The 13,710-nt window shown below is 36.4% G+C and overlaps 1 protein-coding gene across 4 annotated transcripts in view; it reads left to right on the top strand.

Annotated features, from left to right (window-relative positions):
* Positions 1-13,710, top strand: part of MORC3 (MORC family CW-type zinc finger 3) — a 48,173-nt gene that overhangs the window by 17,237 nt on the left and 17,226 nt on the right. For all 4 annotated transcript variants that reach the window (XM_012782926.3, XM_012782922.2, XM_076000321.1 and 1 more), the window contains 5 exons: positions 170-317; positions 2,167-2,314; positions 4,729-4,857; positions 5,074-5,193; positions 7,737-7,834. In XM_012782926.3, the coding sequence (XP_012638380.1) occupies positions 170-317; positions 2,167-2,314; positions 4,729-4,857; positions 5,074-5,193; positions 7,737-7,834 (643 nt within the window). The remainder of the gene's footprint in view (positions 1-169; positions 318-2,166; positions 2,315-4,728; positions 4,858-5,073; positions 5,194-7,736; positions 7,835-13,710) is intronic.

Below are 13,710 nucleotides of genomic sequence, written 5' to 3'. Positions count from 1 at the left end.
GCCTCAGGTGATCCTCTCACCTCAGCCTTCCACTGTGCTGGGATTATAGACATGAGCCACTACACTCAGCCAGGAGATAGTTTTTCTGTTATTCAGTTTATAGAGTTGGTTTCTGTATTGTAATTGTGAAAAACATATTGGCAATCTAAGTCTTTAACTTACAATATACGACAGATGATTAATTTAGCAGAATCAAAAGCTAGTCTTTCTGCAATTCTGGAGCATTCTCTGTTTCCTACGGAACAGGAGTTACTGGCAGAACTTGATGCTATTATGGGTAAGAAGGGGACGAGAATCATCATTTGGAACCTTAGAAGGTAAATGTTCACGAAAAGTGTATGTGCAGGGTTGGTTGCATTGTGTTCTTCTCTTGTTACACAGAATAGAAATACGTGAAAAGGTATTTACTTTTTGGCATAATGATTTGTCTTTTCCAACTATATTTTATTGAGGCCATTTTGGCTTTAATTTTGAACATTTAATATTGCTAAAAATTTTTTTTAACCCTGCCATTCAGTTTCCATTAGCACTCTCTCGATTATTTTACCTGCCATCTCAAAAATAAAAAAAAAAATGAAAAAGAAATGAAAAGACAAGCTCAACTAACAAGTCCAGCTTGTGAAAGTTAGGAAGAAGAATCTTTGTCCGTTGTGTCTTTTACTTAAAGCTGAGAGTGATGTAGCATCTGGTGAGAAAAGTAATATAGATGGGATTTTTGTGTTGTTAAAATTTATAGTCCTTTATCTTTGTGAGAGTAAAATCCTTTGTATATAAATATTTTAAAATTTAGGATTAATGTATAATATTGAAGGATTTAAGGCATACTGAAACCACAGGAATAAAGTACAAGTAGTGATAAACCTAAGGAACTTCAAAACTTGTGCTTTTCTGACCTCCTGAATTCCCTTTTTCTTTAGTTTTCTTTTTCTTGCTTTCACCTCTCTTCCCTTCCTCCTCCTGGAGGGTTTTTTGTTTTTTCTCTTATACTTTTTATCTTGAGGTAATTGTAGTTGTAAAAAATAATACAGGGATCTCATGTACCCTTTACTCAATTTTCCCCAATGGAGTAACATTTTAAAAACTGGACTAGTAGTACTATTGATATTGACAGCATTTCGACATTGATGTAGTCAAGATACAGGACACTTTTAATCATCACAAGAATCCCTCATGTTGCCCTTTTTTAGTAGCCATACCCACTTCCCTTGTCCTCCCACTCCCTCTTTAATTCCTGGCAACCTCTAATCTGTTCTCTGTTTCAGTAATTTTGTCATTTTAAGAATGTTATATAAATGGAATCATATAGTATGAAACCTTTTGGGATTGGCTTTTTTTCCCACTCAGAAGAATTCTCTGGGGTTCATCCAAGTTCTCGTGTGTATGAGTAGTTTGCTCCTTTTTCTTGCCGAGTAGTATTGCCTCGTATATATAGACTACAGTGTGTTTAACCATTCACCTGTTAAAGGATATCTAGTTTGTTGTTTATAGTTTTGGGTATTACAAACAAAGCTATAAACATTCATCTACAGGTTATTGTGGGAATATAGGCTTAATTTTTCTGAAATACACAGGAGTGAGTGTGTTTATTGTGTCATATGGTAGTTATATTTTTTAATGTTTTTAAAAACTGCCAGACTGTTTTCCAGAGTTGTATCATTTCCCACCAGCAATGTATTGAGGGATAGAGGTTCCTTGCACCTTCTGAATTCCTTTTCTTTTTTTTCTCCCTTGCTTTTGCACCCTTCTCCTCCCTATGACATCCTCATAGGGAGAGGTATATTTACCTTTTTTTTTTTGAGACAGGTCTCGCTCTGTCACCTGGGCTAGAGTACAGTGGCATCATCATAGCTCACTGTAGCATCAAACTCCTGGGCTCAAGCAATTCTCCTGCCTCATCCTCCTGAGTGGCTAGGACTACAGGCATGTGCTACTACGCCCAGCTAATCTTTATTTTTAGTAGAGATAGGGTCTTGCTTTTTTGCTCTTGCTCAGGCTGGCCTCACTCCTGACCCCAAGCAATCCTCCCACCTTGGCCTTTTAGAGTGCTAGGATTACAGGCATGACAGCGCCTGTCATTTATTTACTTTTTAACAACTTAAAGTAATATTTGCTTGTTTATCTTGCTATGAAGTTAAATTTTGATTCTTCTAAAAATTATTTTTACAGCTACAAAAATTCAACAGAGTTCGACTTTGAAAAGGATAAATACGACATCAGAATTCCTGAGGATTTAGATGAGACAACAGGGAAGAAAGGGTACAAGAAGCAAGAAAGGATGGATCAAATTGCCCCTGAGAGTGACTATTCCCTGAGGGTCTGTATTCACCTCTTTTTTTGGAGATGAGAAAAATCATCAAATAATAGCGGTATTAGGAGAGCTTATTATCCACTTGTGTGCCAGTGATCTCAGAATGAAAATATCACAGACAACCAATTTATTAAAATGTTATTATTTCACTGGTGATTTTATTTGCTTAAAAACCCTTTTCATTCTCAAAAAACCTTTTTTATTAATAATTATGAAGTCATCAGGTTTGACAACGGTGTAATTCTTTTACTATGTGCTTAGATTATTTGAATTGATAATGCTGGAATTGGTATATTGTATGATGGCTATGCTAATTAATTCAGTCAACACCAAATTCAAAGTGTCTTTTTTAAAATTTTAAAGTATTCTAGAATACACATACAACTTAATTGTTCTCTTAAAGTAATAAATTATAGACTGTAGATAATGTATATTAATATAATTTTGTGATAAACATCTCTCAGAAATGGATTATGTTTTTAAGATTGAAGAAATTAATATCTTGATAATGAGAGCAGTAAGATGCTAATGTTGAGTTTTGTATTTGGTAAGACCTGATACTAACTTCTTGCTTTTATTTTTTCTGCTAGAATTATTTCATAACCTCAAGCTGAGGGTATATTTGACATTTACAGATGTATTTGTCATGTAACTTTTTCTGAGGTCCTAGCAACTACAGTGGCAGATACTATTCCTTTACTTATCCCTAGTATGTTTTGGGGGTCTGTCTAGCAGCTAGCTAGTAAGAAAATCTTGCTTAAGTATGAAACAGGTCCAGAGACAGCAAGAGCAAATGATGTGGTTTTAGTATACTACAAAGTACCACTTTTGAAATCAGGAAAAAATGTAAGAGATATGTGTAAATTTTGATTTTGTGTTGAACCTCTCATCTATGTGTCTTGTCATTCAATGCATTTCCTTCAGAGATTTCTGATAGCTTAGGGGCAGGCCCAGAAGAACATATGATATTTTAGAATGTTTTAGGGTACAAAGTTCAATTTTTCAAAGTATTAATTAATATCTCAACTTTCAATCTATTAAGATAGGAAAACAAGCTGGCCGGACGTGGTGGCTCACGCCTGTAATCCTAGCACTCTGGGAGGCCGAGGCGGGAGGATTGCTCAAGGTCAGGAGTTCAAAATCAGCCTGAGCAAGAGCGAGATCCCATCTGTACTAAAAATAGAAAGAAATTAATTGGCCAACTAAAAATACATAGAAAAAATTAGCCAGGCATGGTAGCACATGCCTGTAGTCCCAGCTACTCAGGAGGCTGAGGCAGGAGGATCACCTGAGCTCAGGAGTTTGAGGTTGCTGTGAGCTAGGCTAATGCCATGGCACTCTAGCCTGGGCAACAGAGGGAGACTTTGTGCCAAAAAATAAAATAAAATAATCAGATATGAAAACAAGCTGGTCCAAGTCAAGTGGTGTTTACAACATCATGACCAGTTACAGGTTTCTTTGTTCCCTTTCCACTTCCATTGCTGCACTTAACTAGACTTAAATTTTTTTAAAAATAAAAAGAAATGAAAACATTTTTAATGACTGCTGGTTGTTACAGCTCAATTTTGAGAAAGCATTGTTTGTCTACTTTAAGTTTTGATGCGTAATTTAGAAGTTTTTTATTTGTCGAGCTTATATATTCTGTTTATATTGGATCTTGTTCATTATTTTTGCCTAAATAAAATTTATTTCTGCTTTTTAAATTATAATAGCAGTATATGTATTTGACAGAAAAGTCAGAAAATGTTCTTTTTTTACATATATACATTTTTTAAAAATTAAAATGAGATCATACTGTACATGCTGCTTTGTAACTTCTATGCATTCAATAATACATGAGCATCTATATATATAGGTCAGTAGATTGTATTCTGCAAATCATTTTTACTGGTACTGAGTTTATTTTAATGAAAAATCAGAATAACTAATAAAGCTCTGTAGTCTATATTATTTTATTGAAGTGTCTTTTATCAAAACAAGGTGATAGGCCGGGCGCGGTGGCTCACGCCTGTAATCCTAGCACTCTGGGAGGCCGAGGCGGGCGGATTGCTCAAGGTCAGGAGTTCAAAACCAGCCTGAGCGAGACCCCGTCTCTACCATAAAAATAGAAAGAAATTAATTGGCCAACTAATATATATATATATAAATCAGCCGGGCATGGTGGCTTGTGCCTGTAGTCCCAGCTACTCGGGAGGCTGAGGCAGGAGGATCGCTTGAGCCCAGGAGTTTGAGGTTGCTGTGAGCTAGGCTGACGCCACGGCACTCACTCTAGCCTAGGCAAGAAAGCAAGACTCTGTCTCAAAAAAAAAAAAAAAAAAAAAAACAAGGTGATAGGTTTCTTTTTAAATCCACATCTTAATGTTGAGCAAACCTGTTGATAATTATTTAGGAAGGACAAATATTGTTATATTTCTTCATAGGCTTACTGCAGTATATTATACCTAAAGCCAAGAATGCAGATCATCTTACGTGGACAAAAAGTGAAGACACAGCTTGTTTCGAAGAGTCTTGCCTACATTGAACGTGACGTTTATCGACCCAAATTTTTAGTATCCTTTCTTTTCCTTTTCATGATTCTGTAGTATAGAGATTTGTCAATCAAGTGTATCTCCATTGCCCCTTTCCCCCTTTATCCTAGTATGGATTCTCATCCTCTCAAGCTTTGCCCTTCATTGTGTACTTTTGTACTTACTAAATAATGAATTTGAAAGGATGATTTGAAGTGAGTGAGGTTTTATGTTCAGAATTTTCCTTGACATTTTAAGACTAAAACAGTGAGAATTACTTTTGGATTCAACTGCAGAAATAAAGATCACTATGGGATAATGATGTATCACAGAAATAGACTCATCAAAGCTTATGAAAAAGTTGGATGTCAGTTAAGGGTAAGCTTTATATTTGAAAAGAAAATGTCTTTTTTGGGGGTCAAATGTGAAATAATTTTGCTGTGCTTTTTTTACCTATGACTTTTAAATGTCAGTCTTTTAAAAATAGCTTTAGTATGGCATTTGAACTTTTACATTGATTTTTCAGTTGATCCTGGACAATCCCATGGCGGGGGGGCAGAATATTTCTTTTGCCCCATTTTACAGATATGGCAATTGAGGCTAATAAATAGGTTAAGCAACTTGCGTAAAACCTAATAGTCTGGATCTCAGACACAGACACACATCTTTTGACTGCATTTGGATATGGATCCACTGATAAATTCAGTGATAATTCAGAGCATCAACTTTATTTAAATGTTTTAAGGCTAGGCATAGTTTTGTTTTACAGTTCTCTGGTTTTTCTTTTCTGTTTGTCTTCATTCTAAATTTTTTGTAGAATGATGTGTGCTCTGTGCAATATAATAGTGTGAATTTGTGTTGAACACAATTCAACAAAGGTTGTAACTCTGCTTCACTTATTCTATTAATACATGGCATGAGACAGGTGTGATGGCTCATGCCTAGTACTCTGAGAGGAGGAAGTGGGAAGATCACTTGAGGGCAAGAGTTCAAGATCACCCTGAGCAAAAGTGAGACACCCCTGTCTCTACTAAAAAAATAGAAAAATTAGCTGGGCACAGTGGTGCGTGCCTGTAGTCCCAGCTACTTGGGAGGCTAAGGCAGGAGGATTGCCTCAGCCCAGGAGTTTTAAGGTTGCCGAGAGCTAGGATGACACCACTGTGTCTGAGCAACAGAGTGAGACTTTGTCTCAAAATAAATAAATAAATAAATATTTTTAAAAATGGATGGCTTGAGCCCAGGATATGGCATTTTTGCAGAAGTAAATGAACTTTGTTGGGCCCTTCTTTGCAACCACTAATTTCACTCAGAAAATAAATTAAAAAATCTGACAACCATTTAGTTTCTTTGTTTTCCTAGTAATAATAATTATTAAATATTAAATAAAAGCAAAAAATTAAAATCTGACAACCATGATATGAGGTACAGTGACATTTATTTTAAATGATATTTTTCATTTATGAACACTAATTTGTGCTAGAAATATTATATGATGTGCTGTTAAAGTTAATGAATGTCACTGGCAGTTAGAAATGCATTTTTGGTAATAGGACTTCTTCAGTGTTTTAGGATTCAAAAGAAACAATGTATCTGCTACAGAGTGTAAATTTTTTCTTTTATTATTTTATCAATCTGACTTAACTGTGATATATATAGTCTGTTTTTCCAATCCAGTTAAATTTGCATTGTGTACAATTTCTGATTAAGTTCGACCTTGTAAAAATAGGCTGTTATAGTAAACTTGTAATATTTGACCTTACCGCATGGGGGACTAGGCCTAATATTTGCATTCTGTGGATTCACTGAGCATTAAATAGGTAGCAGATACCCATCATGATTTGCCATGCTAGATGTTCAGCATAAAAATATGACAAGATACTGAGCATGCCACTAGAGCTTAGTTTGGTGAGGGGGACTATGGAACATCCTTGCAAGCATCAGAAAAGCTTTCTTAGAGAAAGTGTTGATTGAGATGAGTACCAGTTGACTTCACTGTGTTGGAAAGTCTGGAAAGGGCTTTTTCTAGGGAGAGAGAACATCTGCAAAGGAAGGGAAAGAGGCTTCTGAGAGTATGATATTACAAAGGGAGTAATTTGCTATGGCTGAACCATATATTGAGAGGGGAACAGAGGAATGAGAGAAAGACAGGAAGATGAGGTTGGAAAAAAGATAGACAAGAACTACAACTTGAGGGAGTCTTTATTAACATGGTTTACAAATGGTGTGAGATGAGGAACCACTGACGGTCTTTAATAGAGCAGGATTACAGTTAGATTTGTATGGTTTGGTCTGTAGTGTTAATGAAAATTTTCATTTTATAGTTATACATTACTTTCTTTGTATGCAAACTCAGAAGTAAGCTGTAGTCATGAACAAAATATACTTGTTAATCACATGAAGATAACCAGAATATGACTCATATACTTTAAGTTCAATATTTTAGCTAGCAGGGTTTAAAAATAATTAATTCAACTGACCTAGGTTTTAACTTTATCATCATTAGCAACTGGATGTGTAACTTTGGATAAACTACTAGCTTCTGTCTAGGAAACTTAGGGAATATTATATGCCAGAGCCTTTGCTAGGCACCACAGATATCCAGATGAACATTCGTGGTTACTATTCTTGAAGAAATTGTATCCTAGTGAAGGTAGTCCTTTTTCCCCTGTGTAACATTGGGGATGATAATACTGTCTAAATGGATAATTGTAAAGTGTGGAAATGATTTTGAAGGAAGGCTCTAATGTTTTTAGGAATTAACTCCCAGAAAAATAAACACCTACCAGTGGTTTTGTTTTTTTCAGTCTAAATTTCATGAGAATCATAATATTTTATACAAATTATAAGTCTTTGTTTACGGGTAATTATTTCAAACATCATGTCTTATGCTTTAAATTGCTGATTTCATTTTATTTTTTCAGGCCAACAACATGGGTGTTGGAGTAGTTGGAATTATAGAGTGTAATTTCCTTAAGCCAACTCATAATAAACAAGATTTCGACTATACTAATGAGTACAGGTATGTTACCTATTTAAATTATTGACTGAGATTCCTAGGAAATGGATTACCAAGAAAGCAGGAACTTACCCTATTTTCTCTGAATCTCAGAAATACCTCATCAGTAAAGATAGGTTAGAATATACTACTTGTGATGGAGTAGATTACAACTCCTAGAATGGATGAAGATGGTAAAATTAGTTTTCTGTGTAAGCCCCTCACCCACCCATTTTCTTAAAGTTCTATAATGTAATTATACTTTCATAATTAAATATAAAAATATGCACATGATGGCAAAAAAAGTTAGCATAGAAAATGTTATGAAAGTATTTCCAAAATAAACTTTAAAAAAAGTCAATAATTTAAATAGGTAAATAGAAGGCCTGCTGGTCTGTAGACACAGCCTACCATTGCCAGAGGGCGCGAGCTAGTCTGTAGAAAGTGCCCTGTGTTACTTGAGGTTGTGAGCTTATGAAACCAGCAGAAGACTGCTAGTGGGCAGAGGATGGCCTTGGGGCACAGCTGGAGCTCCTTTGGGAAGTTACTACAGTCTGGCCAAATAATAGAGTACCAGAACCTGGACTGGATTTGGAGCCAAGAGACAATAAATCAATAACTGACATGATCAAAAAGCCAAAAGGTTCTTTTATAAGATTCACCAGGAAAAAAAGGAGAAAACACAAATCATCAATATTAGAAGTGAAAAGGAAGAGATTACTACAGATCCTACAGAAACTAAAAACACAAGGTGGTAGCATGAACAATTTTTCACCATTTTAGATGATGTGGACATACTCCTTTGAAACTGAATAAATTCAGAACTACTCACATTAAATTTAAGTTCTAAATTAAAATTTTTGTGGGTACATAATGATTGTACATATTTGTGGAGTACATAAATTATTTTTATACAAGGATACAATGTGTAATAATCAAATCAGGGTTATTGGGATATCCATCACCTCAAGCATTTACCACTTTTGTGTTAGGAACGTTCCAATTCTACTTTTCTAATTATTTTTAAATATACAATAAATTACCGTTAATTATAGTTGCCCTGTTGTGCTACCGAACACTAGATCCTATTCCTTCTTCTAACAGTATTTTTGTACTCATTAACCAACTCTTCTTTATCCTCCTGTCCACTGTACCATTCCTGGCCTCTGGTAGCCATCATTCTACTGTATCTCGATGAGATCAGTTTTTGTTGTTTTTTTTTTTTTTTTTTTAAGCTCCCACATATGAATGAGAACATGTGGTATTTGTCTTTCTTCGCCTAACTTATTTCACTTAAAATAATGTACTCTGGTTCCATCCATGTTGTTGCAAGTGACAGGGTTTCATTCTTTTTATGGCTGAATAATATTCCATGCGTACATATACCATATTTATCTGTTAATGGGTGCTGGCGAGGATATAGAGAAAGGAACACTCGCACACTGATGATGGGAATGTAAATTAGCACAGCCAGTATGGAGAACAGTATGGAGATTTCTCAAAAAAACTAAAAATGGAATTACCATATATCCAGCAATCCCACTACTTGGGTATACATTAAAAAGAAAATATAATCAGTATATTGAAGATGTATCTGCACTCCCCATGTTTATTGCAGCACTATTCACAAAAACTAAGGCATCTGTGTTACACAAAACTCTTTTAAAGGTTTCTTGAGGCCACATAACCTTGACAGTAAGCTCAAGAGCGTATTATAAAACAGGAAATTTATGTCAGTCTCTCTCATGATTATAGATATAAAAGTCTTAATTAAAATAATACCATCCAGTGACATGTTAAAAGGATAATACCATTAAAGCCAGGTGGGCTGTACTCCAGGATAGCATGTGTGGTTTTAATATTCAGAAATCAGTGTAATCCATCATATTGATGTTAAAATGAAAACTCTTTTGGTCATCTTTATAGACAGAAAAAAAACTTGATAAATTTCTGCACTTCTTTCTCTGTATTCTCGCCAGCACCCATTAACAGCACCCATTAACCCATTTGTGATTTTTTTTTTTAAAAGGAACACTTGGAAAACCATGAATCAAAGGGCATAATGAGATAAGAATATTAGCTATTCATTATCATTCTTGAGGAAGTAACTAGTACAATAGGGCAAGAAAAAGAAATGAAAATTAAAATAGTTTGAAGGAAAGAAATAAAACTATTACAGAATGAGTATCCCTTATCTGAAATGCATGGGACTAGAAGTGTTTTGGATTTCAGGGTTTTTTTTTTTGTATTTTGTAATATTTGTATTATACTTACTGGTCAAGCAGCCAGCCCAAATCCAAAAATCTGATATCTGAAATGCTTCAATGTGCATTCCCTTTGAGCATCATGTCAGCACTCATAAAGTTTTGGAGCATTTCAGATTTTTGGATTTGGGATGCTCAACCTGTACCTGTAGTTGACAATATTAAACTGACCCTTGAACAACACAGAATAGGAGCACCGCCTGCCCCCACCCCATATAGTTGAAAATCAGCATTTAACTTGACCTCCCCCCCCCAATTTAACTACTAATAACCTACTGTTGACCAGAAGCCTATGACTTATCATTGATATAAACAGTCAACTTGGCTGTTATATGTATCATATTACTGTATTCTTACCGTAAAGTAAGCTAGACTGTAGGGGGCCCCAACCTGTGGTGACTTGCGTAACTATTTCATCATATGTTACAGTTTAATAATAATAGAGATAAAGTGCACAATAAATGTAATGCACTTGAAACCATACCTCCCTTCCATGGTAAAACAGTCTTCCATGCAAACAGTCCCTGGTGCCAAAAAGGCTGAGGACCGCTGAAGGGAAATGTTAAGAAAATCATAAGGAAGAGAAAATATATTTACTATTCATTAAGTGGAAATGGATTATCATAAGGTCGTCATCATCATCATTACATTGAGTAGGTGGAGGAGGATGGGTTGGTCTTGCTTTCTTGGGCGGCAGAGGCTTAAGAGGTATAGGAGATGGAAGGAAAGGCAGCACACACAGTCTAACTTTATTGAAATAGATCGTAAATTTCTGTCTGACTTTTTTGCCTTTTCATTCTCTGACAATGTTTCTGTCCAGTACCAGTCCTTCTTTACCATTTGCTTTAGTCTCAGTGCCTCTATCACAGAAGGGTCCATATATAAAAGGAGTCAAAAAGCAGTATTAAATAAATGGAACTGTTCTGCCAGATTTTCCAACATCAGTTTATTTTCTGACACTGTTGCTTCTTTGTCTTCCTCATTGTCTGGCACTGCTTCAGAAGCACTCAGCTCCATCAGGTTGTCTCGTTAATTTCTCTGGTATTGTGGCATCTATTAGCTCTTGAATTTCTGCAAGATCCATTTTGAAACCTTTCACCTCCCACTTTTTTTTTTTTCTTTTTTGGCCATACCCACAGTCTCTTTCATGGTTTCTTTAATTGGCCCTATGGTAAATCCTGTGAAGTCATGCATAATATCTGGATACAGTGGGAATTTAGTGTTTTGGGCTTGATGGCTTTTATAGCTTTTTCTATAACAACAATGACATCTTCAGTGGTGCAGTCCTTCCAGACTTTCATGATATTCTGCCAGGGTTCTGTTCTCTCTTCCACAGCACTGATGATTCCCTCCATGGAGTGCTGTGTAATGAGCCTTAATGTCTTATGACATCCCTGATCTAAAGGCTGAATTAGAAACGTGTTTAGGGGCAAGTACCACTTGGATGCCTTTGGTGTTGAACTCCTGGGGTTCTGGGTGGCCAGGGGTATTGTCCTATATTAAAGTCCTAAAGTACTTTAAAGAACTTTAAAAGGCAGTCTCCTACTGACCAGGTACTTCCTGACTTCAGAGGCAAAGCATCTATGGAACCAGAAAAAGGATTCTCACTGGATACAGGGCACATGCCTCCGAGGTGGGAGGATTGCTTGAGGCCAGGAGTTCATGACTGGGCAATACAGTGAGACCCTGTCCCTTTAATAAAAAAACAAAAAGATTTCTCTGGGTCCAGGCCTCCTCTTCTCCATTCCCCCTCCCCCCCCCCTTTTTTTAAGCATTTAACATAAGTTGCTCAGACACAACAACAGGTCTTGTACAACCAAAAGACTGGCAGCTGGTGTTTCTTTTCCCTTCAAGACTGTGGTTAGCATCATCTTTATAGATTAAGGTCAACCCTGGCCAGGCGTGGTGGCTCATGCCTGTAATCCTAGCACTCTGGGAGGCAGAGAAGGGTGAATTGTTTGAGCTCAGGAGTTTGAGACCAGTCTGAGCCAAGAGCGAGACCCCATCTCTACTAAAAATAGAAAGAAATTACTTGGACAGCTAAAAATATATATAGAAAAAATTAGCTGGGCATGTTGGCGCATGCCTGTAGTCCCAGCTACTCGGGAGGCTGAGGCAGGAGGGAGGCTGAGGCAGGAGGATCGCTTGAGCCCAAGAGTTTGAGGTTGCTGTGAGCTATGCTGACTCCAGGGCACTCTAGCCCAGGAAAAAAAGTGAGACTGTCTCACAAAAAAAAATAAAAAAGGTCAATCCTGATCATAAACCTGACTGCATTTTAACAAAGCAGCAGGGTTAGCCTATCCCTTCCTGCCTTAAATCCTGGAATGTGCTTTTCTTCCTTAGTAATAAATGCCCTTTGTAGCTCTCCCCCCCCCCCAGGAATGGGGCACTTTCTTCTGCATTAACCCTTTGCACTCAGATGTCGAGTGTGACTCGACATGGTTAGCAAAAATTATAGAGATTAAAATTACTCTTTGAATGTATCAATAATTTGAAATATAAAAAAATCCAAATAAGTTTGTATGAAAAGAAACAACAGTTTTTTATTCTACTGCCGTGCTTTGTAAAATCTGGGGTATTTAAAAAATTAAATCCCGAGTAGAATAAAGGAATGGAGAAAACAAGCGAGTGCAAAGAGTTAAAAACCTGGTCAGGCACATATCCTTTCTCCTTAATGATTTTCTTATTGGCATTTGGAAACTCCTGCCTCTTGATCAGCAGCAACTATTTCTTTTGTTATCTTGACTTTTTTTTTTAAGCCAAACCTGTTTCTAAAATTATTAAAGCATCCTTTACTGGCATAAATTCCTCAGCTTTAGATCCTTCACCTTTCTTTTGCTTTAAGTTATCATATAATGACTTTGCTTTTTATTGAGTCATATCAGAGTCTATATCTTTCTTATAGTAATCCTGCACCCACAATAAAAGCTGCATTTTCAACACAAGATAAAAAGGTATTTCAGACAAAGTGTAAGGTTTTTGTACCTGTACAGCAATAGCTTCGTGAATTTCCTTTTGTTGTTTTTACAGTGGTCCATAATGCTGGATTCATTTATCTTGAAGTGGTGGGCAACCACAGCTGCAGAACTCAGTCTCAGTACATATCAAGCAGTTCACCTTTCCTTGTAATGCCATGGTTTTTCTCTGCTTCGGAGGCGCACTAACAGCATCACTAGTGGCATTTTGTGTGGGTCCCATGGTAGTTAGTGTTCAAGGTTTGCAGGATTCCACAAAACACAATGAAAAATATGTGAGAACTGAGGGAGTTCAGGGTTTACTGTGTTTCAAAATTTCCTGAAGAGACAAACATGTGGAGGTGATTAGTATCACTTACTAATGTCTTTTGTAGCATTTTTCCCCCCCAGGAGGGGGCACTTTCTTCTGTATTAAAAACCTGGTCAGGCACATACCCTTTCTCCTTGATGATTTTCTTAATGGCATCTGGGAACTCCTGCCTCCTGGAGATGATTACTGTCACTTGGCGTTTTAATACATTGACTGCCACTCTAGGAAAAAAAATTTTTTTTCCTTGGGGCCATGGTGTTTTATTCCGAAAATAGGATACAAACTTCGAAAACAAATGATCATTTCTAATTTAAGGAAAAATTTGTTATTTTTTACTGTTTTCTGTGCATG

The sequence above is a fragment of the Microcebus murinus genome, chromosome 1, assembly GCF_040939455.1.
Source record: "Microcebus murinus isolate Inina chromosome 1, M.murinus_Inina_mat1.0, whole genome shotgun sequence".
Classification (NCBI taxonomy): domain Eukaryota; kingdom Metazoa; phylum Chordata; class Mammalia; order Primates; family Cheirogaleidae; genus Microcebus; species Microcebus murinus.
The sequence above is the reverse complement of the archived record's forward strand: the minus strand, read 5'-3'. Positions and strand labels throughout refer to the sequence as shown.